Raw genomic sequence first — 27592 nt, forward strand, 5'->3', positions numbered from 1 at the left:
CATGGATACTAAAGGTCAGCAGACTGATTGGAGTTGGGCTGCCTGTGTAAACACATCTCATTAGCATCAGTTTAGATATAGAACATGTTTTTATATCAACACCAATGTACAGCTGTCTAACAACTTGACATTGTTTACGAAATTGGCATGCCTGTCCAACTACTGCTGTAATCCTGTTATAAGAATGTGTGAATTTTTTGTATGAGAAAATCCAATAAAATACATATCCTTAAAAAAAGTCAGACTTACAGATGGCCGCCACAGCCTACTTACAAACCAACATTTTTGCACCCAGTTTGTCTAACGGTACATCTAAACTTACCTAGAATCAGATGAAAAAAGTTGATCATGTCTTTACTCTTTGAAATCTTTTGGACAAAGGTTAGTGATATCTGTGTGATTATATAACCTGGGCTTTGGTACCTGGTTACTGAGGAACATGGGCTGTATCTACAGTGCATTCCTATCCCTTTGGGGAAGCACTATTCATTGGGTCTGTGAATTGCCTGTATACTGTGTATCTGCTGGATCGAATCCCCGAGCTGACAAGGTACAAATCTGTCGTTCTGCTCCTGAGCAAGGTAGTTAATCCACTGTTCCCCGGGTGCCAAAGACGTGGATGTCGATTATTAAGGCAGCCCCAAGCACCTCTCTGATTCAGAGGGGTTGGAATAAATGTGCAAGACACATTTCAGATGAATGCATTCAGTTGTACAACTGACTAGGTATCCCCCTTTCCCTTTCCCTTTTTCTATCCCCATAAAATGTCCGTAAGCCCATATGGTCTCCACCATTGGGTTTGTTTTACAATACACAGTATAAATGCATATGGACTCTTAATTACATGTCATGGAACTATGTGACTGACCTGGCTGGCATTCAGACACAGTAGCCTATCAGCTGTCTGACATCTTTAGACCTGTGTGTAGTCCGCCACAGTCTGGTTCTACACAGACAGCAGGCGTGTGAGCGTCAGTCTGTCTGAGGTGTGCTAAACAACTCCTGCAGGTCTCAGCTTTCTGCATCTGCTCAGTCTCCATGAAGCTGTATACACCCAGACTGAGTCATTCAGAGCATGAACATGCTGGTCCTCTTTCTTCCCTCAAGCTTGGTTGAACTAGATCCAGACTTCCACCTACGGTAGATCTTTTCAATATCCATATTTTTTATTGCTAAGTTTTCCTGTTTCAGGTGAATCGCTTTTTTTATTTAAAAATGAAAAAAGATTGCCTTTCTCTATACAAATTACAATGTAGCAATAAAAGGCAATTTTGAGTTCAGACAACTAGACCATAAAAGTGCAATAAGACACGTCACTGACTGCAATAAAAAAGATTGATATGGTTGAATCTGAAGACGACAGAGAGCGCTTTATCAATTAACAGTTGTAGCTACTATACACATGGTTATGTAAACAATGTTCAACAACCTAAATGCACTGGCCACCATAGAAATGATGCAAAGCTGTACTAGTCCATGACAGAATATCCAATTCACACAGCAGTGGTCACTCAAAAAGACTTCTCTCTTGTTCTCAGAGTAGCAGTTGAGTTCCCAAGCAGAACATGTCCACCGGTGTTCTCAGGAGAAAGCCTAGGAAAACAAAAGCCACATGAAATTCTAGATAGAATGTAAATGAAATTACATCTCAGCATACATACATTAGGATGGCAGCATCCATACATCTGTTTGTGTGTGTTTCTCTTGTTGCATCTTGTACCGGACAGCTAGCAACTAATCAGGGCTCCAATTATTCTGGTAATCCTGTGGTCACCTCATGTGGTGCAACCTGGGAAACACAGTGTTAGCCTCTCTACCAATCACACTGGTGTCTGTGAGATCTACCTTCCCCCAATGGATAGCGTGCTGTACTTTAACTGGGCCAGATTAGGGCTCTTGCCCATGCATGGCCAATTTTAACAAAGATGTGTATGATGTGATTTATCAGGACATCCAGTAGCGATAGACACCCTGCCTTCAAGTGTCTAAAATGGGAAATAATCATGAAGACACTCAGCGCATAATGACATCACGCTGTACTGTAGGTTCCTACTGGGCACAGACTTCAATTCAACGTCTATTCCAAGTTGGTTCAATGTAATTTCATTGAAATGACGTGGAAACAACGTTGATTCAACCAGTGTGTGCCCAGATGCAAAGTAGAGTAATCACATTGTTCGAATAAATGTGCAGCTGGTCAGTTTATGTTACAAAATATACACCCCTGAAATGACAGTAGTTTATCACAATAATGTTTCATGTAATCTAACAGTTAAAGTATCTTATCACAATAATGTTTTATATAATCTAATAATGACAGTAGTTTATCACAATAATGTTTCATGTACTCTAACAATGACAGTAGTTTATCACAATAATGTTTCATGTACTCTAATAATGACAGTAGTTTATCACAATAATGTTTCATGTAATCTAATAATGACAGTATCTTATCACAATAATGTTTCATGTACTCTAACAATGACAGTAGTTTATCACAATAATGTTTCATGTACTCTAACAATGACAGTATCTTATCACAATAATGTTTCATGTACTCTAACAATGACAGTAGTTTATCACAATAATGTTTCATGTACTCTAATAATGACAGTAGTTTATCACAATAATGTTTCATGTAATCTAATAATGACAGTAGTTTATCACAATAATGTTTCATGTAATCTAATAATGACAGTATCTTATCACAATAATGTTTCATGTAATCTAATAATGACAGTAGTTTATCACAATAATGTTTCATGTACTCTAACAATGACAGTAGTTTATCACAATCATTTTTCATGGGAATCAAACATGCAATATGAGGTAAATGTAGCTCTGTTACATTTTTTGTTACAATATTACTGCTGCCTTGTAACATATTTACAAGTTGATACATCATCACAATGGCCACTAGATGGCCTTGATGTCTATGGAACCATTCACACTACAATGGGCTGTGATGATGTGTCTGTGTATGGTTTTCTTACAGATGAGCTGACATGGGCAGGAAATCATTTGCAGTGCAGCCAAATCACAGTCTGTCTATTCATGACAAAATGCATGATTTTTCACAGCCAACCTTTTTAACCACAACACTACAGATGACATAAAATAACATGTTTATAAACAGTGAGTCCCAGTAGTAGGCAGTCAATGTAAAATGTGACTGACAAATATTTTAACTGTTTCGCATAACAGGAAGAACATATCCTGGAACTGTGTTTTGTGTACATGCTTCATCTCATTAAGTCGTTACCCCTGTATCCAATCAGGCATGAGCTTCACCTGCTGACTGGACTCCTCCGAGGCTCTGACCACAGCACACACACTTACGCACGTGCACACACATCGCAGCAGCAGCAAAAGCTTGACACAACAGCTGTACACCGTGCCTTATATAGTCATTCCCTCCACATACCACATAACATATCTCTGAGAGACCTGTCTTGCTTCTTTAAATTGTTCTACTAACTAGTGACTGTAATGACGGAATAGTACACCCTTTAACCTCTATGCCTCCAATGGCTGTGGGATGTATTGTTTAAGACTGTTTAATTGGTTTGAATCTGAGCCAAAACTGTCTTCAGCTTTTTGTTCAGTGACAGAATAGGGCGTATGTTTCGTCTGATCTGATTGGCTAGACCCAGCTAACAATAAATGTTCCCACAACTTTAGAGAACGTTCCCTTAAGAGTCTCATTAGGTCATTCTAGCCAATGAGAGGGCAGATACATGCATGAACAACAGGCACAACTAAGTTGTTTTTCTCAAAGTTACCGGAATGCCACGTACCTCCACATATATCAGTACATTTGTAACAGCCTGAAAATTACCAAACTTCCATTCGATCAAATAAGCCTCACGTAATTCAACACTCTCTCATAGACCTCCATACTAAAAAGGGCTTATCTCACACGGACAGATTTTGGGCAAAGTAAATTATCTTAAACCCTCTTTGGGTATAAAGACCTGCTGGGCCACTAATGACAGGGCCTCAGACCTACGCATGCTTCCAGAAAGTAAACAACCTCTACAGTCTCCAGCCACTGACCCACAGCGCTGTCTCGCCACACACATTCATTATTAATAGTAGGAGAGCCTCCAGCAGACTTTGTAAGCCCCATTCACAATGCAGCACTGCATGCCTGGGACCCATCTGGTTACACTGGGGGAGTGATGCTCATATTTTGGGGTGACTCATCATGGGTAACACTGTGCCTTTGAGCTGGTATTGTGCTGCTCTGGAAAAAACATGAATGTTTAATCTGGGTTTGGGCTTTCATATGAAAAACTATCACAATAATGTCACAATGCACTGTGATCATAATACGAATACAAAAATTAGATGGTTTTAATAACATTAGTTGTGATGATAAATCTATCTACAACTGTCTGCATTTTAAGTTCTCTGTTGTTGAGCACAAAATCTTAATTCCAAGTTTAGAGATAGTTTCAAATGACTGGCCAGATTGAAGTCAACATTAAATTAAAGACACCGCTTTAGCACTGACCAAAAGGCAAAGTCAAAAGAAGCAGAGGGATCCCTCTCAGCCTGAGAAAACAATAAACGATCCCCTGGGGTCCCTTTCATTTAAAGGATGTGACTTGGTTTGTCATTTTTTGTTTAGTAAAACATAGTTCCAAATTGAAATGTAAACCAAATGCAACACTATGTGTGTCATGGCTGTCGTAAGTCTACAACCAGACTGGTCTCATAGACTAGGCCATGTGTGAAACTCATTCCACGGAGGGCCAAGCATCTGTGGGTTTTCATTCCACCCTTGTAGTTGATCGTTTAATTCATGTTACTAATTAGTAAGGAACTCCCCTCACCTGGTTGTCTAGGTCTTAATTGAAAGGAAAAAATTAAAACCTGCAAACACTCTGCCCTCTATTGAATGAGTTTGACACCCCTGGACAAGACATAACCTAGTTGTTACGTGTGCTCCCTCTCCGGCGTCAAGGTCACCAGGCTGCTCGTTATGGTGCACACCTGTCACCATCATTACGCGGCACCTGCGCGTCATCAGACTCACCTGGCCTTCATCACCTCCCTGATTACCTGCCCTATACATGTCACACCCTTTGGTTCCTTCCCCAGGCGTTATTGTTTCTGTTCCAGTGTCATGTCTGTGTGCTGTTTGTGTGTCTTGTTTTGTATTTAGTTGCGTTTATTTATTAAAACACTCACTCCCTGAACTTGCTTCCTGACTCTCAGTGCACTTGTTACACTAGTAAAGTAAGTCATGGACACCAGCAACCCCTCAATGTTTGGATATGAGCTAGCCTGGCTATCTCACTACACATGTCCACATAGCAGCATTCCACATAGCAGCGCTCCACATAGCAGCATTCCACATAGCAGCGCTCCACATAGCAGACTTCCACATAGCAGACTTCCACATAGCAGCGCTCCATATAGCAGACTTCCACATAGCAGCGCTCCATATAGCAGACTTCCACATAGCAGCGCTCCACATAGCAGGATTCCACTTAGCAGCGCTCCACATAGCAGCATTCCACATAGCAGGGTTCCACATAGCAGACTTCCACATAGCAGGATTCCACATAGCAGCGTTCCACATAGCAGCGCTCCACATAGCAGGATTCCACATAGCAGCGTTCCACATAGCAGACTTCCACATAGCAGGATTCCACATAGCAGCGTTCCACATAGCAGGATTCCACATAGCAGGATTCCACATAGCAGGGTTCAACATAGCAGCGCTCCACATAGCAGCGCTCCACATAGCAGGGTTCAACATAGCAGCGTTCCACATAGCAGGGTTCCACATAGCAGACTTCCACATAGCAGCACTCCACATAGAAGGATTCCACATAGCAGGGCTCCACATAGCAGGATTCCACATAGCAGGGTTCAACATAGCAGTGCTCCACATAGCAGGGCTCCACATAGCAGGGTTCAACATAGCAGGGTTCCACATAGCAGGGTTCCACATAGCAGCGCTCCACATAGCAGACTTCCACATAGCAGGGTTCCACATAGCAGCGCTCCACATAGCAGGGCTCCACATAGCAGGGTTCAACATAGCAGGGTTCCACATAGCAGGGTTCCACATAGCAGCGCTCCACATAGCAGGGCTCCACATAGCAGGGTTCCACATAGCAGGGTTCCACATAGCAGCGCTCCACATAGCAGGATTCCACATAGCAGGGTTCCACATAGCAGACTTCCACATAGCAGGGTTCAACATAGCAGGGCTCCACATAGCAGGGTTCAACATAGCAGCGCTCCACATAGCAGGATTCCACATAGCAGCGCTCCACATAGCAGACTTCCACATAGCAGGGTTCCACATAGCAGACTTCCACATAGCAGGGTTCAACATAGCAGGGCTCCACATAGCAGGGTTCCACATAGCAGGGTTCCACATAGCAGCGCTCCACATAGCAAACTTCCACATAGCAGGGTTCAACATAGCAGACTTCCACATAGCAGCGCTCCACATAGCAGGGCTCCACATAGCAGCGTTCCACATAGCAGGGTTCCACATAGCAGCGTTCCACATAGCAGGGTTCCACATAGCAGGGTTCCACATAGCAGGGTTCCACATAGCAGGGTTCCACATAGCAGGGCTCCACATAGCAGGATTCCACATGGCAGGGCTCCACATAGCAGACTTCCACATAGCAGGGTTCCACATAGCAGCGCTCCACATAGCAGGATTCCAAATAGCAGACTTCCACATAGCAGGATTCCACATAGCAGCGCTCCACATAGCAGGGTTCCACATAGCAGGGCTCCACATAGCAGCGCTCCACATAGCAGACGTCCACATAGCAGCGCTCCACATAGCAGACTTCCACATAGCAGGATTCCACATAGCAGCGTTCCACATAGCAGGATTCCAAATAGCAGACTTCCACATAGCAGGATTCCACATAGCAGCGCTCCACATAGCAGGGTTCCACATAGCAGGGCTCCACATAGCAGCGCTCCACATAGCAGGATTCCACATAGCAGACTTCCACATAGCAGCGTTCCACATAGCAGGATTCCACATAGCAGACTTCCACATAACAGACTTCCACATAGCAGCGCTCCACATAGCAGCGCTCCACATAGCAGACTTCCACATAGCAGCGCTCCACATAGCAGACTTCCACATAGCAGGGTTCCACATAGCAGACTTCCACATAGCAGCGCTCCACATAGAAGACTTCCACATAGCAGGGTTCCACATAGCAGACTTCCACATAGCAGCGCTCCACATAGCAGGGCTCCACATAGCAGACTTCCACATAGCAGGGTTCCACATAGCAGACTTCCACATAGCAGCGCTCCACATAGCAGCGCTCCACATAGCAGCGCTCCACATAGCAGACTTCCACATAGCAGGGTTCCACATAGCAGACTTCCACATAGCAGCGCTCCACATAGCAGACTTCCACATAGCAGGGTTTCACATAGCAGACTTCCACATAGCAGCGCTCCACATAGCAGACTTCCACATAGCAGCGCTCCACATAGCAGCGCTCCACATAGCAGACTTCCACATAGCAGCGCTCCACATAGCAGGATTCCACATAGCAGCGTTCCACATAGCAGGGTTCCACATAGCAGGGTTCAACATAGCAGGGTTCCACATAGCAGACTTCCACATAGCAGCGCTCCACATAGCAGACTTCCGAAAAGCAGGGTTCAACATAGCAGGGCTCCACATAGCAGGGTTCCACATAGCAGGGTTCCACATAGCAGCGCTCCACATAGCAGACTTCCACATAGCAGCGCTCCACATAGCAGGATTCCACATAGCAGCGTTCCACATAGCAGGGTTCCACATAGCAGGGTTCCACATAGCAGACTTCCACATAGCAGGGTTCCACATAGCAGGGTTCCACATAGCAGCGCTCCACATAGCAGCGTTCCACATAGCAGGGTTCCACATAGCAGGGTTCCACATAGCAGACTTCCACATAGCAGGGCTCCACATAGCAGACTTCCACATAGCAGCGCTCCACATAGCAGCGCTCCACATAGCAGACTTCCACATAGCAGCGCTCCACATAGCAGACTTCCACATAGCAGGATTCCACATAGCAGCGTTCCACATAGCAGGATTCCAAATAGCAGACTTCCACATAGCAGGGCTCCACATAGCAGCGCTCCACATAGCAGCGCTCCACATAGCAGCGCTCCACATAGCAGACTTCCACATAACAGACTTCCACATAGCAGGGCTCCACATAGCAGCGCTCCACATAGCAGCGTTCCACATAGCAGGATTCCACATAGCAGACTTCCACATAACAGACTTCCACATAGCAGCGTTCCACATAGCAGGATTCCACATAGCAGACTTCCACATAGCAGCGCTCCACATAGCAGGATTCCACATAGCAGGGTTCCACATAGCAGACTTCCACATAGCAGGGTTCAACATAGCAGGGCTCCACATAGCAGGGTTCAACATAGGAGCGCTCCACATAGCAGGAATCCACATAGCAGCGCTCCACATAGCAGACTTCCGCATAGCAGGGTTCAACATAGCAGGGCTCCACATAGCAGGGTTCCACATAGCAGGGTTCCACATAGCAGCGCTCCACATAGCAGACTTCCACATAGCAGGGTTCAACATAGCAGACTTCCACATAGCAGCGCTCCACATAGCAAGGCTCCACATAGCAGCGTTCCACATAGCAGGGTTCCACATAGCAGGGTTCCACATAGCAGGGTTCCACATAGCAGGATTCCACATAGCAGGGTCCCACATAGCAGGGTTCCACATAGCAGGGTTCCACATAGCAGGGTTCCACATAGCAGGGCTCCACATAGCAGCGCTCCACATAGCAGGATTCCACATAGCAGGATTCCAAATAGCAGACTTCCACATAGCAGACTTCCACATAGCAGCGCTCCACATAGCAGGATTCCACATAGCAGACTTCCACATAGCAGCGTTCCACATAGCAGGATTCCACATAGCAGACTTCCACAAAACAGACTTCCACATAGCAGCGCTCCACATAGCAGCGCTCCACATAGCAGACTTCCACATAGCAGCGCTCCACATAGCAGACTTCCACATAGCAGGGTTCCACATAGCAGACTTCCACATAGCAGCGCTCCACATAGCAGACTTCCACATAGCAGGGTTCCACATAGCAGACTTCCACATAGCAGCGCTCCACATAGCAGGGCTCCACATAGCAGACTTCCACAAAGCAGGGTTCCACATAGCAGACTTCCACATAGCAGCGCTCCACATAGCAGCGCTCCACATAGCAGCGCTCCACATAGCAGACTTCCACATAGCAGGGTTCCACATAGCAGACTTCCACATAGTAGCACTCCACATAGCAGACTTCCACATAGCAGGGTTTCACATAGCAGACTTCCGCATAGCAGCGCTCCACATAGCAGACTTCCACATAGCAGCGCTCCACATAGCAGCGCTCCACATAGCAGACTTCCACATAGCAGCGCTCCACATAGCAGGATTCCACATAGCAGCGTTCCACATAGCAGGGTTCCACATAGCAGGGTTCAACATAGCAGGGTTCCACATAGCAGACTTCCACATAGCAGCGCTCCACATAGCAGACTTCCACATAGCAGCGCTCCACATAGCAGGATTCCACATAGCAGCGTTCCACATAGCAGGGTTCCACATAGCAGGGTTCAACATAGCAGGGTTCCACATAGCAGACTTCCACATAGCAGCGCTCCACATAGAAGGGCTCCACATAGCACACTTCCACATAGCAGGGTTCCACATAGCAGGGTTCAACATAGCAGGGTTCCACATAGCAGACTTCCACATAGCAGGGTTCCACATAGCAGCGTTAAACATAGCAGCGTTCCACATAGCAGGGTTCAACATAGCAGCGCTCCACATAGCAGGATTCCACATACCAGCGCTCCACATAGCAGACTTCCACATAGCAGGGTTCCACATAGCAGACTTCCACATAGCAGGGTTCCACATAGCAGAGTTCCACATAGCAGGGTTCAACATAGCAGCGCTCCACATAGCAGCGCTCCACATAGCAGACTTCCACATAGCAGCGCTCCACATAGCAGACTTCCACATAGCAGGGTTCCACATAGCAGACTTCCACATAGCAGCGCTCCACATAGCAGACTTCCACATAGCAGGGTTCCACATAGCAGACTTCCACATAGCAGCGCTCCACATAGCAGGGCTCCACATAGCAGACTTCCACAAAGCAGGGTTCCACATAGCAGACTTCCACATAGCAGCGCTCCACATAGCAGCGCTCCACATAGCAGCGCTCCACATAGCAGACTTCCACATAGCAGGGTTCCACATAGCAGACTTCCACATAGCAGCACTCCACATAGCAGACTTCCACATAGCAGGGTTTCACATAGCAGACTTCCACATAGCAGCGCTCCACATAGCAGACTTCCACATAGCAGCGCTCCACAAAGCAGCGCTCCACATAGCAGACTTCCACATAGCAGCGCTCCACATAGCAGGATTCCACATAGCAGCGTTCCACATAGCAGGGTTCCACATAGCAGGGTTCAACATAGCAGGGTTCCACATAGCAGACTTCCACATAGCAGCGCTCCACATAGCAGACTTCCACATAGCAGCGCTCCACATAGCAGGATTCCACATAGCAGCGTTCCACATAGCAGGGTTCCACATAGCAGGGTTCAACATAGCAGGGTTCCACATAGCAGACTTCCACATAGCAGGGTTCCACATAGCAGACTTCCACATAGCAGCGCTCCACATAGAAGGGCTCCACATAGCACACTTCCACATAGCAGGGTTCCACATAGCAGGGTTCAACATAGCAGGGTTCCACATAGCAGACTTCCACATAGCAGGGTTCCACATAGCAGCGTTCCACATAGCAGCGTTCCACATAGCAGGGTTCAACATAGCAGCGCTCCACATAGCAGGATTCCACATACCAGCGCTCCACATAGCAGACTTCCACATAGCAGGGTTCCACATAGCAGACTTCCACATAGCAGGGTTCCACATAGCAGAGTTCCACATAGCAGGGTTCAACATAACAGCGCTCCACATAGCAGGATTCCACATAGCAGCGCTCCACATAGCAGACTTCCACATAGCAGGGTTCCACATAGCAGCGCTCCACATAGCAGACTTCCACATAGCAGGGTTCCACATAGCAGACTTCCACATAGCAGGGTTCAACATAGCAGGGCTCCACATAGCAGGGTTCCACATAGCAGGGTTCCACATAGCAGCGCTCCACATAGCAGACTTCCACATAGCAGGGTTCAACATAGCAGACTTCCACATAGCAGGGCTCCACATAGCAGGGCTCCACATAGCAGCGCTCCACATAGCAGCGTTCCACATAGCAGGATTCCACATAGCAGCGTTCCACATAGCAGGGTTCCACATAGCAGGATTCCACATAGCAGGGTTCCACATAGCAGGCTTCCACATAGCAGGGTGCCACATAGCAGGGTTCCACATAGCAGGGTTCCACATAGCAGCGCTCCACATAGCAGCGCTCCACATAGCAGACTTCCACATAGCAGGGTTCCACATAGCAGCGCTCCACATAGCAGACTTCCACATAGCAGACTTCCACATAGCAGCGCTCCACATAGCAGACTTCCACATAGTAGGGTTCAACATAGCAGACTTCCACATAGCAGGGCTCCACATAGCAGGGCTCCACATAGCAGCGCTCCACATAGCAGCGTTCCACATAGCAGGATTCCACATAGCAGCGTTCCACATAGCAGGGTTCCACATAGCAGGATTCCACATAGCAGGGTTCCACATAGCAGGCTTCCACATAGCAGGGTGCCACATAGCAGGGTTCCACATAGCAGGGTTCCACATAGCAGCGCTCCACATAGCAGCGCTCCACATAGCAGACTTCCACATAGCAGAGCTCCACATAGCAGACTTCCACATAGCAGGGTTCCACATAGCAGGGTTCCACATAGCAGGATTCCAAATAGCAGACTTCCACATAGCAGCGTTCCACATAGCAGGATTCCACATAGCAGACTTCCACATAGCAGCGTTCCACATAGCAGGATTCCACAGAGCAGACTTCCACATAGCAGACTTCCACATAGCAGGGCTCCACATAGCAGCGCTCCACATAGCAGAATTCCACATAGCAGACTTCCACATAGCAGCGTTCCACATAGCAGGATTCCACAGAGCAGACTTCCACATAACAGACTTCCACATAGCAGCGCTCCACATAGCAGCGCTCCACATAGCAGACTTCCACATAGCAGGGTTCCACATAGCAGACTTCCACATAGCAGCGCTCCACATAGCAGACTTCCACATAGCAGGGTTCCACATAGCAGACTTCCACATAGCAGGGCTCCACATAGCAGACTTCCACATAGCAGCGCTCCACATAGCAGGGCTCCACATAGCAGACTTCCACATAGCAGCGCTCCACATAGCAGACTTCCACATAGCAGGGTTCCACATAGCAGACTTCCACATAGCAGCGTTCCACATAGCAGACTTCCACATAGCAGCGCTCCACATAGCAGGATTCCACATAGCAGCGTTCCACATAGCAGGGTTCCACATAGCAGGGTTCAACATAGCAGGGTTCCACATAGCAGACTTCCACATAGCAGGGTTCCACATAGCAGACTTCCACATAGCAGCGCTCCACATAGCAGGGCTCCACATAGCACACTTCCACATAGCAGGGTTCCACATAGCAGGGTTCAACATAGCAGGGTTCCACATAGCAGACTTCCACATAGCAGGGTTCCACATAGCAGCGTTCCACATAGCAGCGTTCCACATAGCAGGGTTCCACATAGCAGGGTTCCACATAGCAGACTTCCACATAGCAGCGCTCCACATAGCAGCGTTCCACATAGCAGGGCTCCACATAGCAGGATTCCACATAGCAGGGTTCCACATAGCAGTGCTCCACATAGCAGGGTTCCACATAGCAGGGTTCCACAAAGCAGGGCTCCACATAGCAGCGCTCCACATAGCAGCGCTCCACATAGCAGGGTTCCACATAGCAGCGCTCCACATAGCAGCGCTCCACATAGCAGGGTTCCACATAGCAGGGTTCCACATAGCAGTGCTCCACATAGCAGGGCTCCACATAGCAGGGTTCCACATAGCAGCGCTCCACATAGCAGGGTTACACATAACAGGGTTCCACATAGCAGGGTTCCACATAGCAGACTTCCACATAGCAGGGCTCCACATAGCAGGGCTCCACATAGCAGGGCTCCACATAGCAGACTTCCACATAGCAGGGTTCCACATAGCAGCGCTCCACATAGCAGCGCTCCACATAGCAGGGTTCCACATAGCAGCGCTCCACATAGCAGGGCTCCACATAGCAGGGTTCCACATAGCAGGGTTCAACATAGCAGCGTTCCACATAGCAGGGTTCCACATAGCAGCGCTCCACATAGCAGGGTTCCACATAGCAGGGTTCCACATAGCAGCGCTCCACATAGCAGGGTTCCACATAGCAGCGCTCCACATAGCAGCGCTCCACATAGCAGCGCTCCACATAGCAGGGTTCCACATAGCAGCGTTCCACATAGCAGGGTTCCACATAGCAGCGTTCCACATAGCAGGGTTCCACATAGCAGTGCTCCACATAGCAGGGTTCCACATAGCAGGGTTCCACATAGCAGCGCTCCACATAGCAGCGCTCCACATAGCAGCGTTCCACATTGCTCTGGTGCTGTAACAGGCCAAGTCTGTCCTAGTAGTTGTAGTGGAGCCTAAAAAGAGAAACCGAGGACAACACATCTCTCTGTGCTCCTGCCCTGTACAACACACAGGCACTGTGAAAGAGAAGAACCAAAAAACTGTCTAGTTAATAATGGTTTGCACACAAGCATTCAGTTAATCATGCCTTTCCTGTTCCAGCATGACAATGTCCCCGTGCACAAAGGTCCATACAGAAATAGTTTGACGAGTACGTTGTGGAAGAACTTGACTGGCCTGCACAGAGCCCTGACCTCAATCCCATCGAACACCTTTGGGATGAATTGGAACGCCGACAGCAAACCAGCAATGTTCCAACATCTAGTGGAAAGCCTTCCCAGAAGAGTGGAGGCTGTTATAGAAGCGAAGAGGGGACCAACTCTATCTTAGTGCCCAAGATTTTGGAATGAGATGTTCAATGAGCAGGTGTCCACATACTTTTGGTCATGTAGTGTAGGATTTGTAGTAGCCTCACCTGCTTCAACAACCCTCTGAAATTAATTGCCCAAGAGTTCTACTCTTTTCTATTTATTTTATTTAATCTTTATTTAACTAGGCAAGTCAGTTAAGAACAAATTCTTATTTACAATGACAGCCTAGTGCCTTGTTCAGGGGCAGAACGACAGATTTTTACCTTGTCAGCTCGGGGATTCGATCTAGCAACCTTTCGGTTACTGGCCCAACGCTCTAACCACGAGGCTGCCTGTCGCCCCGCTATCCTGTGATATCCTCTCATTGCCACTGAGTTTTCTATAATCCAAAACAGTGACAAGTATGACACTCTTATTGAAAATAGTGAAGTAAATTGGCTATAAGAATGCACTCTCGATGACATAGGTTTATTAGGCTACATACAGCTGCAACCATTTTCTAACAGTCCTTCCACAACTGTTGAACAAATATTGTGTACTGACAATTACTGTAGTTAACGTTAGCAGCCAGCCTAGTACTGCATGACACATACGAAAAAGGGTTTTTTACAGTCTATGAATGAACCAGTTCCTAGGTTTATTGTACTACATGACATGTACAGTGCATTCGGAAAGTATTCAGACCCCTTGACAGTGAAGAGGCAACTCCGGGATGTTGGCCTTCTAGGCAGAGTTGCAAAGAAAAATACATTTCTCAGACTGGCCAATAAAAAGAAAAGATTAAGATGGGCAAAAGAACACAGACACTGGACAGAGGAACTCTGCCTAGAAGGCCAGCATCCTGGAGTCGCCTCTTCACTGTTGACGTTGAGACTGGTGTTTTGCGGGTACTATTTAATGAAGCTGCCAGTTGAGGACTTGTGAGGCACCTGTTTCTCAAACTAGAAACTCTAATGTACTTGTCCTCTTGCTCAGTTGTGCACCGGGGTCTCCCACTCCTCTTTCTATTCTGGTTAGAGCCAGTTTGCGCTGTTCTGTGAAGGGAGTAGTACACAGCCATTTTGAGCCTATAATCGAACCTACAAATGATGATTTTCCAAATACTCAACCAGTCTAAAGAAGGCCAGTTTTATTGCTTTTTTAATCAGAACAACAGTTTTCAGCTGTGCTAACATAATTGCAAAAGGGGTTTCTAATGATCAATTAGCCTTTTAAAATTATAAACTTGGATTAGCTAACACAACGTGTCATTGGAACACAGGAGTGATGGTTGCTGATAATGGGCCTCTGTACGCCTGTGTAGATATTCTGTTCAAAATCAGCCGTTTCCAGCTACAATAGTCATTTACAACATTAACAATGTCTACACTGTATTTCTGATCAACTTGATGTTATTTTAATGGACAAAAAAGTTGCTTTTCTTTCAAAAACAATGACATTTCTAAGTGACCCCAAACTTTTGAACGGTAGTGTATGTCCACAGATGATATTAAAGAAAATATGATGGGAGGCAGAGTGATTGAGGCCAAAGGGTTCATCAGTAGGAAAGAGGGTCAAAGAAGTGAAAGCTTATCAGTGATGCTGAGGTAGGAAAAAGTCTTGCTGGGAAAAGTACAGATACAATTCCTTAGTTTCAATGTGAGAGAATTTGTCCCATATGCACTACAATGTTTTAAATGTCAGAGAATGGGACATGTACTGTAGTTGCTCAGTGTAAAGGAAAGAAAAGATGTGCCAAGTGTTGATGGGAACATGATGATGGTGAATGTAGAAGCAATGTGAAGGTTAAGTGCTGTACATGTTGGGGATAACAGAGTGCAGCATTTGGTGGATGCCAGGTACAGAGAGAGGCTAGAGAAGCTCAGGGATATAGGATCAGTCATGATGTATCATATGCAGAGGCCGTGAAACAGATTGGTAGAACTACAGTGGTGACTGATGGAGATTACATGGATGTACCTGTAGTTAGTGGACCTACTGTCAGGGCTTCTCATGTGTACCTGTAGTTAGTGGACCTACTGTCAGGGCTTCTCATGTGTACCTGTAGTTAGTGGACCTACTGTCAGGGCTTCTCATGTGTACCTGTAGTTAGTGGACCTACTGTCAGAGCTTCTCATGTGTACCTGTAGTTAGTGGACCTACTGTCAGGGCTTCTCATGTGTACCTGTACTTAGTGGACCTACTGTCAGGGCTGATGCTTCTCATGGTCCTGGCAGGGTTTTGAGGCCTGTTCAGAAATGATGTGCTCATGAATGTGCGGCGTCAAAGGACACTTTAATAATTCATAAAGTTGATTTAATAGCTTCTATTGGTAAGGTTATCAATATCAAAATGCCAGGTTGAAGGTTATTGTGGAGACGGCAAAATAGATATTGGGGGTAACAGATGTTACTGTTGAAATGGTTGTTTATATGCTGAACAATCCTAAGGGTGGAGTGTTTCAGTATCATATAGATAAAGTTTAATGGGGTTGGGGTGGTAGAAGTTAGGGATTTATTTGGGTTTGAATTATTATTATTTATTATTATATACGCTACTGGTCAAAAGTTTTAGAACACCTACTCATTCAAAGGTTTTTCTTTATTTATACTATGTTCTACATTGTAGAATAATAGTGAAGACATTACAACTATGAAATAACACATATGGAATCATGTAGTGACAAAAAAAGTGTTAAACAAATCAAAATATGTTTTATATTTGAGATTCTTCAAAGTAGCCACCCTTTGCCTTGATGACAGCTTTGCACATGCTTGGCATTCTCTCAACCAGCTTCACCTGGAATGCTTTTCCAACAGTCTTGAAGTGCTGAGCACTTGTTGGCTGCTTTTCCTTCACTCTGCAGTCCGACTCATCCCAAACCATCTCAATTGGTTGAGGACGGGGGATTGTGGAGGCCAGGTCATCTAATGCAGCACTCACTGCAAAATGCTGTGATGGCCATGCTGGTTAAGTGTGCCTTGAATTCTAAATAAATCACAGACAATGTCACCAGAAAAGCACCCACACACCATAACACCTCCACCTCCATGCTTTACTGTGGGAAATACACATTCGAAATCATCCGTTCACCCACACCGCATCTCACAAAGACACGGCGGTTGGAACCATAAATCTACAATTTGGACTCCAGACTAAAGAACACATTTCTCGTGTTTCTTGGCCCAAGCAAGTCTCTTCTTCTTCTTGGTGTCCTTTAGTAGGGGTTTCTTTGCAGCAATTTGACCATGAAGGTCTGATTCACACAGTCTCCTCTGAACAGTTGATGTTGAGATGTGTCTGTTACTTGAACTCCGTGAAGCATTTATTTGGGCTGCAATCGGAGGTGCAGTTAACTCTAATGAACTTATCTTATGTAGCAGAGGGAACTCTTGGTCTTCCTTTCCTGTGGCGGTCCTCATGAGAGCCAGTTTCATCATAGCGCTTGATGGTTTTTGCGACTGCACTTGAAGAAACCTTCAAAGCTCTTGAAATTGTCCGTATTCACTGACTTTCATGTCTTAAAGTAATGATGGACTGTCGTTTCTCTTTGCTCAATTGAGCTGTTCTTGCCATAATATCGACTTGGTATTTTACCAAATAAGGCTATCTTCTGTATACCACCCCTACCTTGTCACAACACAACTGATTGGCTCAAACGCATTAATAAGGAAAGAAATTCCACAAATGAACTTTTAAGAAGGCACACCTGTTAATTGAAATGCATTCCAGGTGACTACCTCATGAAGCTGGTTGAGAGAATGCCAAGAGTGTGCACAGCTGTCATCAAGGCAAAGTGTGGCTATTTGAAGAATCTAAAATATAACATATTTTCATTTGTTTAACACTTTTTGGTTATTACATGATTCCATGTGTTATTTCATAATTTTGATGTCTTCACTATTATTATACAATGTAGAAAATAGTCAAACTAAAGAAAAACCCTTGAATGATTAGGTGTTCTAAAAGTTTTTTTAAAATAATTTTGGTTGTGGAGAATTGGGCAGATCATGATTGATCGTACATTTCAGCACAGTAGGTGGCGACATGCACTTACACGATTGTTTGGGGACCGCCATTATATCATAGAAGAAGGAGCTAACGGAGCCTAGGACCCAGGAGCTGTGGTGGGCAGCACTGCCCCTACCATACAAACACGTCCATAGACCAAAAAATAATAATAGGAGAACTGTTCAGACACATGCTTTGCTTTCTTGACCACTAGCGGAGCTAACGAAAACATTCAAATTTGCAATGGGACACTACAGTGGATGGATTGTTTCGGTGTTGATAAGGATACAACATTTGACGTCGCTTTGGGGGTAAATGGGGGGCACTGAGCACAACATTTGCAGGCGGACATCAGCGGCATGCATGTCTTTGGCAAAGAAAGTTTCGAGCGCAATGCAAATCTTTGACATTGACTGGTGTTTACACGCACAACCACCCGGTCTTGACTTGGAAGGCTACCGGAGAGATACGATGCTGTTTTTATTTTATAGTGGCCACGGTGTCGAAACTGTCTGTAAACGGAATGAAAATAAGCACAAGAGAGCGCGTCATGCTGAACTGTAACGAGTTATTGTTGTGTGTTGAAATTTAACGAAAGCACAGGACCTACCGAAGCAAACATTTCACGAGGAAACAATTGTAAACGTTGTTTAACAAACTTGGTATGTTCATGAATGATAAAACTGACCTGCTTTGTTTGAAGAAAAGTATACATTATTTCTGAATAAGGATACAATGTGACACTGCAATCTATCGCCTACTTTCCTGCCTAAAACTGAGCCATCCATCCGCCCTACAGTTCTCAATTGTCTGACGTTGTTTTGTTCAGTGAGAGCCATGGAAGAGGGCGACCAAGTCGAAAATATCTCTGAAGTCGAGCAATCCCATCATGAATCCGCCTCTGAAAACGGAGTCGTGTTGGTTGTCAACCACAGTAACATCCAGCCCCCATTCAGCGTGGTGTTGGCCACATTGTTGTATTGTGCTGAGTTTGTCTGCGCCGCGGTGCTTTGCAACGTTTACCACAAGAGCGATGACGACATCTGGATGGGGTCAACCATCACCTTCATGTTGGTGCCCGCTGTATTGACTCAATTGGCGCTGACATTCATTCATAGAGACTTAGGAAGAGACCGCCCCCTCGTCCTCTTCTTGCATCTACTACTCCTGGGCCCACTCATTAGGTAGGTATAGTACCACAAGTAATCACAGTGCTGAGTAGCTTCGGACCGCAACTAGGATGACTTGAAGCATAGTGCTGAGTTGTACTGTAATGTGAGTTGTCTACTTCCGCCCAGGCTTTCGTGGTACAGGCAGTAGAGCGCTCACCTCTGCACAGCAGAATCTTGCCCCCAATCAGCTGTTCTTTCTCCGGCTCCATTGGTGAGATCATTCCAATCTGGTGGTCTCGGGCGGGGTGTTGGGGAAGCGTACCTGTTGTCAGGTGGGACTGTGCGGGAAGATGCTTCTCGAAGGAGAGAGGGTAATGTGTAAAATGTAAAATGGCTTATATATGAGCGTTCTACTGCCTGACATAGTGTAGAACACTATACCCCCGCCTTACAAAAAGTATTTCAGTTTTGACACTGCAGTAAAAGTGCAGTAACTGCAGTTGACTGTGGTGTTTTGGATGCAGTAATTTAAACAATAACTGCAGTGTACTGCAAAATTACTGCAGTAAAAAAATACTTAATTTGGATGCAGTATTTGCAACATACTGCACTCTGACTGCCTATCTTTTTTCGTAAGTGCCATATAATTGAGCCCTCACGGCATACTAAGAAACGCTCTACAATGTTTACTCAGTTATCCTATAAATTAGGCAGTGTGTTTTCTTGCCTCTTCAAACCTGTTTGACCAGATGTGAAGTTTGCTCAATGTTCAGATGGACCCTCTCATTTACACCTTTGTCAGACATGCGAGTCATGTAGTCTACTGTTGATACAGCTGCTTCTTTGTGTCAACCCACTTCCAATTGGGTTTGAACTGTCACTGCCAAGTGACAAGTTATAAGGAGTGGGACCCCATTTGAGGTCAATGCCATTGGTATACAGAAATGTATGGGCATGTCTTAGTTTTGATCAGACACTTTTTATTTAATTTGTTTCACATATCTAATTGGCTGAAATTAGAGAACCTTATCTCTCATTTTGCTTTGGTGTGAAATACCCACACTTTGAAGGCTTCCATTGCTGCTGAAACACTGAAAGTCCCGTCACTTAATTATTTAAATACAAATCACTCTTAACTAGACCTGTTGAACAAACTGTGAGCCATTTGTCACTTGCAAAATAAAGTTAAAGGGGAGTCTTTGGTATCTGTTTAGAAACTGGGCATATCTTGAGTGACACTGTTGGTGAACTTTGGTTTGTCAACCGTACCTTGGATTTTAATATTTGATCCATTGTAGTAGAGCTGGACGAAATGGGCAAAAACCCATATCACTGTGAATTTATGTGTTAACGATAAGTATATAACATTAATGTGCAAAGATTGTATTTATCTTTTAAACTACTAGTAGTTTGATGGTTGTAGCCATAACTTGTCACATTAATAATCACCCATATAGCAAACTTATTTAATTTCAAACGTCATGTTTCTCTACTTATTGCAATAAACAATATCAGCAAAATGTCTGCGATAAGTGGTCGGTGTTGATAAATGTCAGTTTATCGTCCCAGCTCTACACTGTAGGCCCTGTAGATAGCTGAGGGTGTGGCCCTTTAACACTGCAAGAAGTAGGCCTTTGGCATGTTGGCTTTAGCTCTGCGTGGCTTACCATTCCATATGGTGTACAATGGATAACATTACAGATAACAAAAGACCTAGAAAAGCAGAATAATAGTGTTTCCTATAATTCATTATTGTCGTTCTGCAGCGAATATTTTCCACAACAAGGAACTGCCTTGAATCTGTGAGGTGAATGTGATCCATTTAGTGAAGTGTGACCATCAGCCATGTGTGGAAGAAATCACTGTGTCAAGTATTCAAATTTCTAGTGGAGTCTCTGACTGGGATGTGGAAGCAGTGACCTGTGTCATATTCCTCTAGAGTAGCAGATTTACTGCATGAAAACACACTGTCAATGTTTTTTTAAATTGTTAAATGTTTTAAAGATTTTATATATCCTAAGATTAGAATACATCCCAGAATACCTTACTTTTACAGTGCAAATCTTGTCAATTCAAAGGTCATTTTTGGCATGATCTCTTTGGCTGTACTGGCTGCACCATTTATGGCCCCCATACTCAACTGGTGGACTGGACCCAGAATGGGGTCAATAAGGACCGCGTGTCCCGAGATAGGGAAAAAAAAAAATAAGTAATAATATGACAAGGAAGATTGTGTAATTTTTAATTTTTTTTACTTGGTTGTGCTTCGACCCATGGTATCATATAAGACATGGAAGAATGCATTGAATTCCAGGAAATTAACTTTAAAACTGCAACATTTTCTCTCTTCCAGCTAAAGGGGTGTGAACAGTTTGAGGTTACAAGGTTTGTTGCTATGTCGATAAATTACATTATCCATCCGGACCTTTAATACCTAGGAAATGTGTGACCGGACCTCCTCAAATAGTACTTGAGCACCCCTGCTTTATGACAAATCAAGTGACTGACTTGCAGGCATTTGCCAAGCCAGCACATGACATGACATTGGCACACTGTTAACAGCCCTGCTCCCCCACTCCCTCACTGTAGCAGTGCTAACCAGTGAGAAGCAGCCCTTCAGTTTCCAGTAGAACCAGATCAAGGTTTGGTTTCAGGGTTGTTGTGCTACAGCTACACAGTTCTATAGTTAGGTTGGCTTGTCTGGAGATGTGGTTCCCTTGGGCAGGAAGCTTCATATCATTAACTTCCTGCCTCAAACCCTATTTTATTTCTAAGTGGATGTTTAACTGTGTCAAACAGAGAGGCACTACATTAGCGGTCTCCAACCTTTTGTGGTATGAGAGCTACTTTAAAAAAATTATTTTTTTATATAGCTTTCAAATGGGCACAGTCTTCTGCTTGCAGTGTCTGATAGCCTACTTGGGAGATTTGTTTATGTCAGTTTGCAGTAGAACGTGAAAATTGCATATACTTCAGAATTGTTTGGCGAGCTACTCCTAGGTGGGCTGCGAGGTACTGGTAACTCGCGATCGACCTGTTGGAGACCCCTGCACTAGAGAAACAGCTGTGCATTAATTACAGTTACTCCCACTGTCCCCTCAGAGCTTTGCGCTGATCTTGGGGCGGCAGGTAGCCTAGCAGTTAGTGTTGGGTCAGTAACCGAAAGGTCGCTAGTTTGAATACCTGAGCTGACAAAGTGAAAATAATCTCTGTGCCCTTGAGCAAGGCACTTAACCCTAATTTTCTCCGGGGGCGGGGTAGCACTATGGCTGACCCTGTAAAACAGCACATTTCACTGCACCTCTCTTGTGTATGTGACAATAACACTTTTTTTTTTTTATCAGCTGTGCACTTCCTGTGAAGTTTGATGGATGATAAAATCACAGATCATTATCGGTGTTGACGCAGTTCGATATAGCAGGTTTCTTAGCAACTCTAACCAAGGGTTGACATGCTGCTGGCTGCATGGCTTGCTTTACTTTGTAATAGGCAAGGACTCTACCTCACAGGGTAGTGTTTGTCTTGTTACTCGCATATCTGTAAATTAACACAAAGTACAGTTTCACTATATGAATGTGTCTTGCAATCTATATCTTAGATAATCTGTTGACAAGATGTTGTGAAACATGGCCAACTGGGAATCTCTGTGGTGTCAGGTTGGTAAGTTGCTTGAGTGGACCTTGTCACAGCTTGTCTCTGAGAGAATATATTCCTCCCCTGAGGCAGAAGTAGCTACATGCTTACAGTTGATAGCAATCTCCCTTTCCCAGCATGCAGCACTGAAACAATGTTTACAGACAATGAAGAAAGGTTGGTATCTGTATGTCCTTAGGCCCAATGCATCTTGTGGGTCTTATGCCAAATCACGGTTGTTAACCAGAACGAGGTGAGAATCTCTACTGTCTCTCAAGGAGCATGCTGAGAGGATTTCCTGATGATGAAACTACCCTTGTGGCTTTTTTGATGAAAGACCACTGCAACGGTTGCTTGAACTGCATGCAATCAGCAGATGAAACAAAGCAAGCAATCTCACCGCCACTGTTTTGCTAAAAAGCTGAGGAATGAGGCTGGAGAAATGTAACCACTCAAATTCATAGACAGAGCTATGGATGCCAGGACTTGACCATCCATGATATAAAATTATAAAGCTAAACAATGTTTATTTACATTGGAGTAAAACAGGCTTATATTTTGGGTTCTGATGGGGTATGTCAGTTGAACTAAGCTCATGAGGCATTTGTAAGTTATATTCTTCAAGAATCACTGGGTAGGCTACATATCATTAATTTATAGCTACTACAGATTTAAGGTAGTTCCTTATTGCATGTGTGTTTTACTTTGTACTCTTTACAAGTACTGGTAGCCTAAGCAGAGAGCAAAGTGATTTTTATGGCCAGGGAGTAATTACCCGGCAGTAGGCACTTTTTGCTTCACTTGATGGTACCGTTTAGATGCTGCTGTGGACATCAGGCATATTGATTCTGTCAACCAAACTTTTCCCAAGCTGTGCTTTTTCCTCAAAGTGAAATACATTGTTTCTTAGTTATTCAGAACCTGAATTTCTGGCTGGCTGGACTGACTCCAGCACGCATTCTTAGCCGCATTATAATGCCAAGCTTCCCTGGAAATCAATCAGTAAATCATAGTCTTGTCACCGCTACCGCCTCCCATCTGTAGACCAGTCGTAAAACTCTGACAGTTTTTTGCATAGGCTACCAGTAGTACCACTGGAGAGATGAGGGGTGGCTTGTGCCCCTCCCTAATGTCTCTCGGCTCCGAGAGAATTGACGTCAAAGACGAGAGGCTCTTGTTTTGGTTGTGCACTGTAAGGTCACAGCGAACGTGATTCCACCAGCACCACAACAGCCACCGTCTGTAAATGGCTGACGGCTGAATGTGGTGTCCTGTAGCAGCCCACAGCTGAGCTAGCAGGAAGAGAATCCTAGTAGCTAGCCTGTCTGTGTTCTCTCCCCTAAGCCCATGTCCAAAGTAGATGTTTTGGTCTGAAAGACAAGGCAAACACTGTGATTTTACTTGGTTTAGTGTGAATACCTTAGACCAGGGTTCCCCAACTGGTGGCCCGTAGGCCGAATTTGGTTTGCGGGTGGTTTTATTTGGCCTCCCTAGTTTTCTGAACAAAAAATTTAAAATATTGTGTGTAATTTTCATTGTTGTAAAAAAAAAAAAAAAAAAAAAACACCAGGAAATCAGCTCCAAGTGATTTTCATTTAAGAAATCTCTTACGAAGTATTCCCATGCATAATAGAGACACAACGTGATCGTATGCAAAGTTTGAAAAGTTTGGGCTTCTTACAATCAATTTGCAGTCTACAAAGTATTAGTAATTATGTTCCGGCCCCACCGACCATCCACTCAAGAACAAAACGGCCCACGGCTGAAACTAGTTGATGATCCCTGGTTTAGAAGTTATGGATTGCCTTGTATACAGCTATCCACTGCACTGGTACTGCTCAACATAAGCAGGTTAAAGTAGTGCTAAACAACATGTTGGTGCTAATTGTGTGCGGTGTTAATGTCTTTCTGTCGTTTATCTCTGTGAAAGGGAAGGGAACACACTTCTTAGGTTTCAGTACTGAATACACTGAGTGTACAAACCATTAGGAACACCTTCCTAATATTGAGTTGCAACTCCTAATTTTGCCCTCAGAACAGCCTCTTTGTTGGGGCATGGACTACAAGGTGTCGAAGGCGTTCTACAGGAGTGCTGGCCCATGTGGACTCCAAGGCTTCCCATAGTTGGCTGGATGTCTGGACCTACTACCACCATACCTTTTCAAAGGCACTTTAAATATTTTGTCTTGCCCATTCACCCTCTGAATGGCACACATTTGACATGCATAATCTATGTCTCAATTGTCTCAAGGCTTAAAAATCTTTCTTTAACCTGTCTCCTACCCTTTATCTACACTGATTGAAGTGGATCTAACAAGTGACATCAGTAGCTTTCATAGCTTTCTCCTGGTCAGTCTGTCATGGAAAGAGCAGGTGTTCCTAATGTTTTGTACATGCAGTGTCAAAGGCTGTCAGTTTATTTTTTGCCCTCTGGTGGAGCCATATAGCAATGTTGCATTTTTTTACATTTTAAATATGAAGCAAAATGTAATATTTATTGATGAAAATATTGAATGATAATGCAAATCATGTGATTGTTTCTTTACTTTCAATCTTAGTTTTTTTGTTGTCAGCCTGTACTGCCCTCCGGTGGCAGTGGTATTACTCCATTCTGTCCTTTCCTCCTCAGGTGTTTCGAGGCTCTGGTGGTTTTCTTCAAAGCGGGTAAAGAGGAGGAGCCGTATGTGACCATCTCCAGGAAGATCAAGCTGAAGAAGGACCAGGCCACGCCCATGGAGTGGGAGATCGGCCACTCGGAACGCAAGCTGGCCACCCACCGGAACGCCTTCAAACGCACCGCCGTCATCCAGGCCTTCCTGGGATCCACCCCCCAGCTCACCCTGCAGCTGTACGCCAACATCCAGGAGAAGTACTTCCTCCCTGTCAGACGTAAGAGTCCTCTTGATGGCATTCATGGTGAATGCTGTTGTTTTTGGAGGGTCTAACGAGTGCTTTGTCTCTGTGTTCATTCCAGTGACTTTGATGGTCATCTGCCTCATCTCCATCACCTACGGGGCCCTGGTGTGCAGCGTGCTAGCCATCAACATCCGCTACGACGACTACAAGGTGCGGCTGCGCCCAGCCGCCTACCTCTGCATGATCTTGTGGCGGGGCCTGGAGATCGCCACGCGCATCACCTCCCTGGTGTTGTTCAGCTCCGCGCTCACCTATTGGGTGATCCTCGTGGGCCTGGGCAACCTGCTCTTCTTCTTCCTGCAGCCCTGGGCTGAGTTTTGGGCTCGACGCGCCTCGCTGCCCGACAATGTGGAGAAGAACTTCAGCAAGCTGGGCACCACGGTGGTGCTGTCGCTGGTCACCTTCCTGTACGCCTGCATCAACGTCTTCTGCTGGTCGGCCGTGCAGCTAGACCTGGGCCACCGCGACCTCATCGAGATGAAGCAGCACTGGGGCCGCCTGGCTGCATACTACGGCGGACGCTTCCTGGAGAACAGCACGCTCATCGCCCTCTGGTACTTCTACAAGTCAGACTTCTACTCGTACGTGTGCGCCCCGCTGCTGGTGGCCCAGCTGCTCATCTGCTACAGCCTGGCCGTGCTCTTCATGCTACTCTTCTACCAGTTCTGCCACCCATGTCGGCGCCTCTTCAGGCATAACGTGCACGACTGCCTGGCCTGCGTCTGCTGCTGTCGGAGGGGTGTGGGGGGAGCGGGGGAGGGGCATCCCCACTCCTATTCCACCGCTGCCACCATGGTGCTGGTGCCACTGGAGCCGCCAGACCTGCAACCCCCTGACCTCACCAGCCAGCTGGGGGAGCACGAGACGGCAATCGTTGAAGACACGGAGGCGGCTTGAGAAGGCCCCACATGGTGATTTGATGATATGGGGCCACTGCTTGGTGCAGCTACTGAACTAATGGCTATGTACACTCAGGACTGTTATACTGTGAGTGGTGCAGATTAGGAGATGGACAGAGCAGCTCGTTCTGCACTGCGGTGCACAGAGGACAATTTGGTCTCAAGTGGTTAGCTAAGCACATTTCAAATTGGTGCTATGATTTTATCGATGCTTCTTGTTTTAGAATAACACGTGCACACAGAGCCTTGGACTTTAAAAGATAAGCCATGATATAGACAATGTTACATCACTGTTGTTGAATGGGAAATGGGTTACTGACGAGTGCACCGTTTGTACTGGACATCTACTGTACAGGTAGAGAGACAGTGGGTCAAGGGAGTCCAAAGAATGTACTCTGTTAAGATATGCCGGTGTGATGCACAAAGGCAGCCTTGAGAGAGCAGCACAGGGTCAGATACAGTGGGGCCAGGTGTGTGGGAAGCATGCCAAGTGTCTCCGGCCCAAGAGGCCCGACTCGCCCTTTAAACTGGGACTTCCCCTGCTTACGTTCTCGGGGGTTTACTTAATGAACAAACTCCAGATGTTGCATTAGGGCCCTTTTTTCATCTGCACGCCCATATGTAAGATGGGGGAAATAAAAGGTTAGATGAAATCCGAGCTACCTTCCTCATACTCCACTCCACCCACTGTAATGAATGGTTTGTATTATACTGAACAAAAATGTAAACGCAACAGTTTCAACGATTTTACTGAGTTACAGTTCATGTAAGGAAATCAGTCAATTTAACTAAATTAATTAGACTGTAATCTATGGATTTCACATGACTGGGCAGGGGCACAGCCAGGGGTGGTCCTGGGAGGGCATAGGCCCACCCACTGGGAGCCAGTCCCAGCCAATCAGAATTAGTTTTTCCTCACAAAAGGACTTTATTACAGACCAGAAATACTCCTCAGTTTCG

At 45.6% G+C, this 27592-nt stretch overlaps 1 protein-coding gene across 1 annotated transcript; it reads left to right on the forward strand.

Annotated features, from left to right (window-relative positions):
• The first annotated feature begins 18169 nt into the window (after nt 1-18169).
• On the forward strand, nt 18170-27487 carry LOC106611714 (membrane transport protein XK). The gene is made up of 3 exons (XM_014212212.2): nt 18170-19256; nt 25447-25706; nt 25792-27487. Exons 1-3 carry the CDS (start codon nt 18910-18912, stop codon nt 26628-26630), a joined length of 1446 nt encoding a protein of 481 aa, XP_014067687.1. The 5' UTR covers nt 18170-18909; the 3' UTR covers nt 26631-27487.
• The last annotated feature ends 105 nt before the right edge of the window (nt 27488-27592 follow it).

The sequence above is a fragment of the Salmo salar genome, chromosome ssa09 (genome assembly GCF_905237065.1).
Source record: "Salmo salar chromosome ssa09, Ssal_v3.1, whole genome shotgun sequence".
Taxonomy (NCBI): Eukaryota; Metazoa; Chordata; class Actinopteri; order Salmoniformes; family Salmonidae; genus Salmo; species Salmo salar.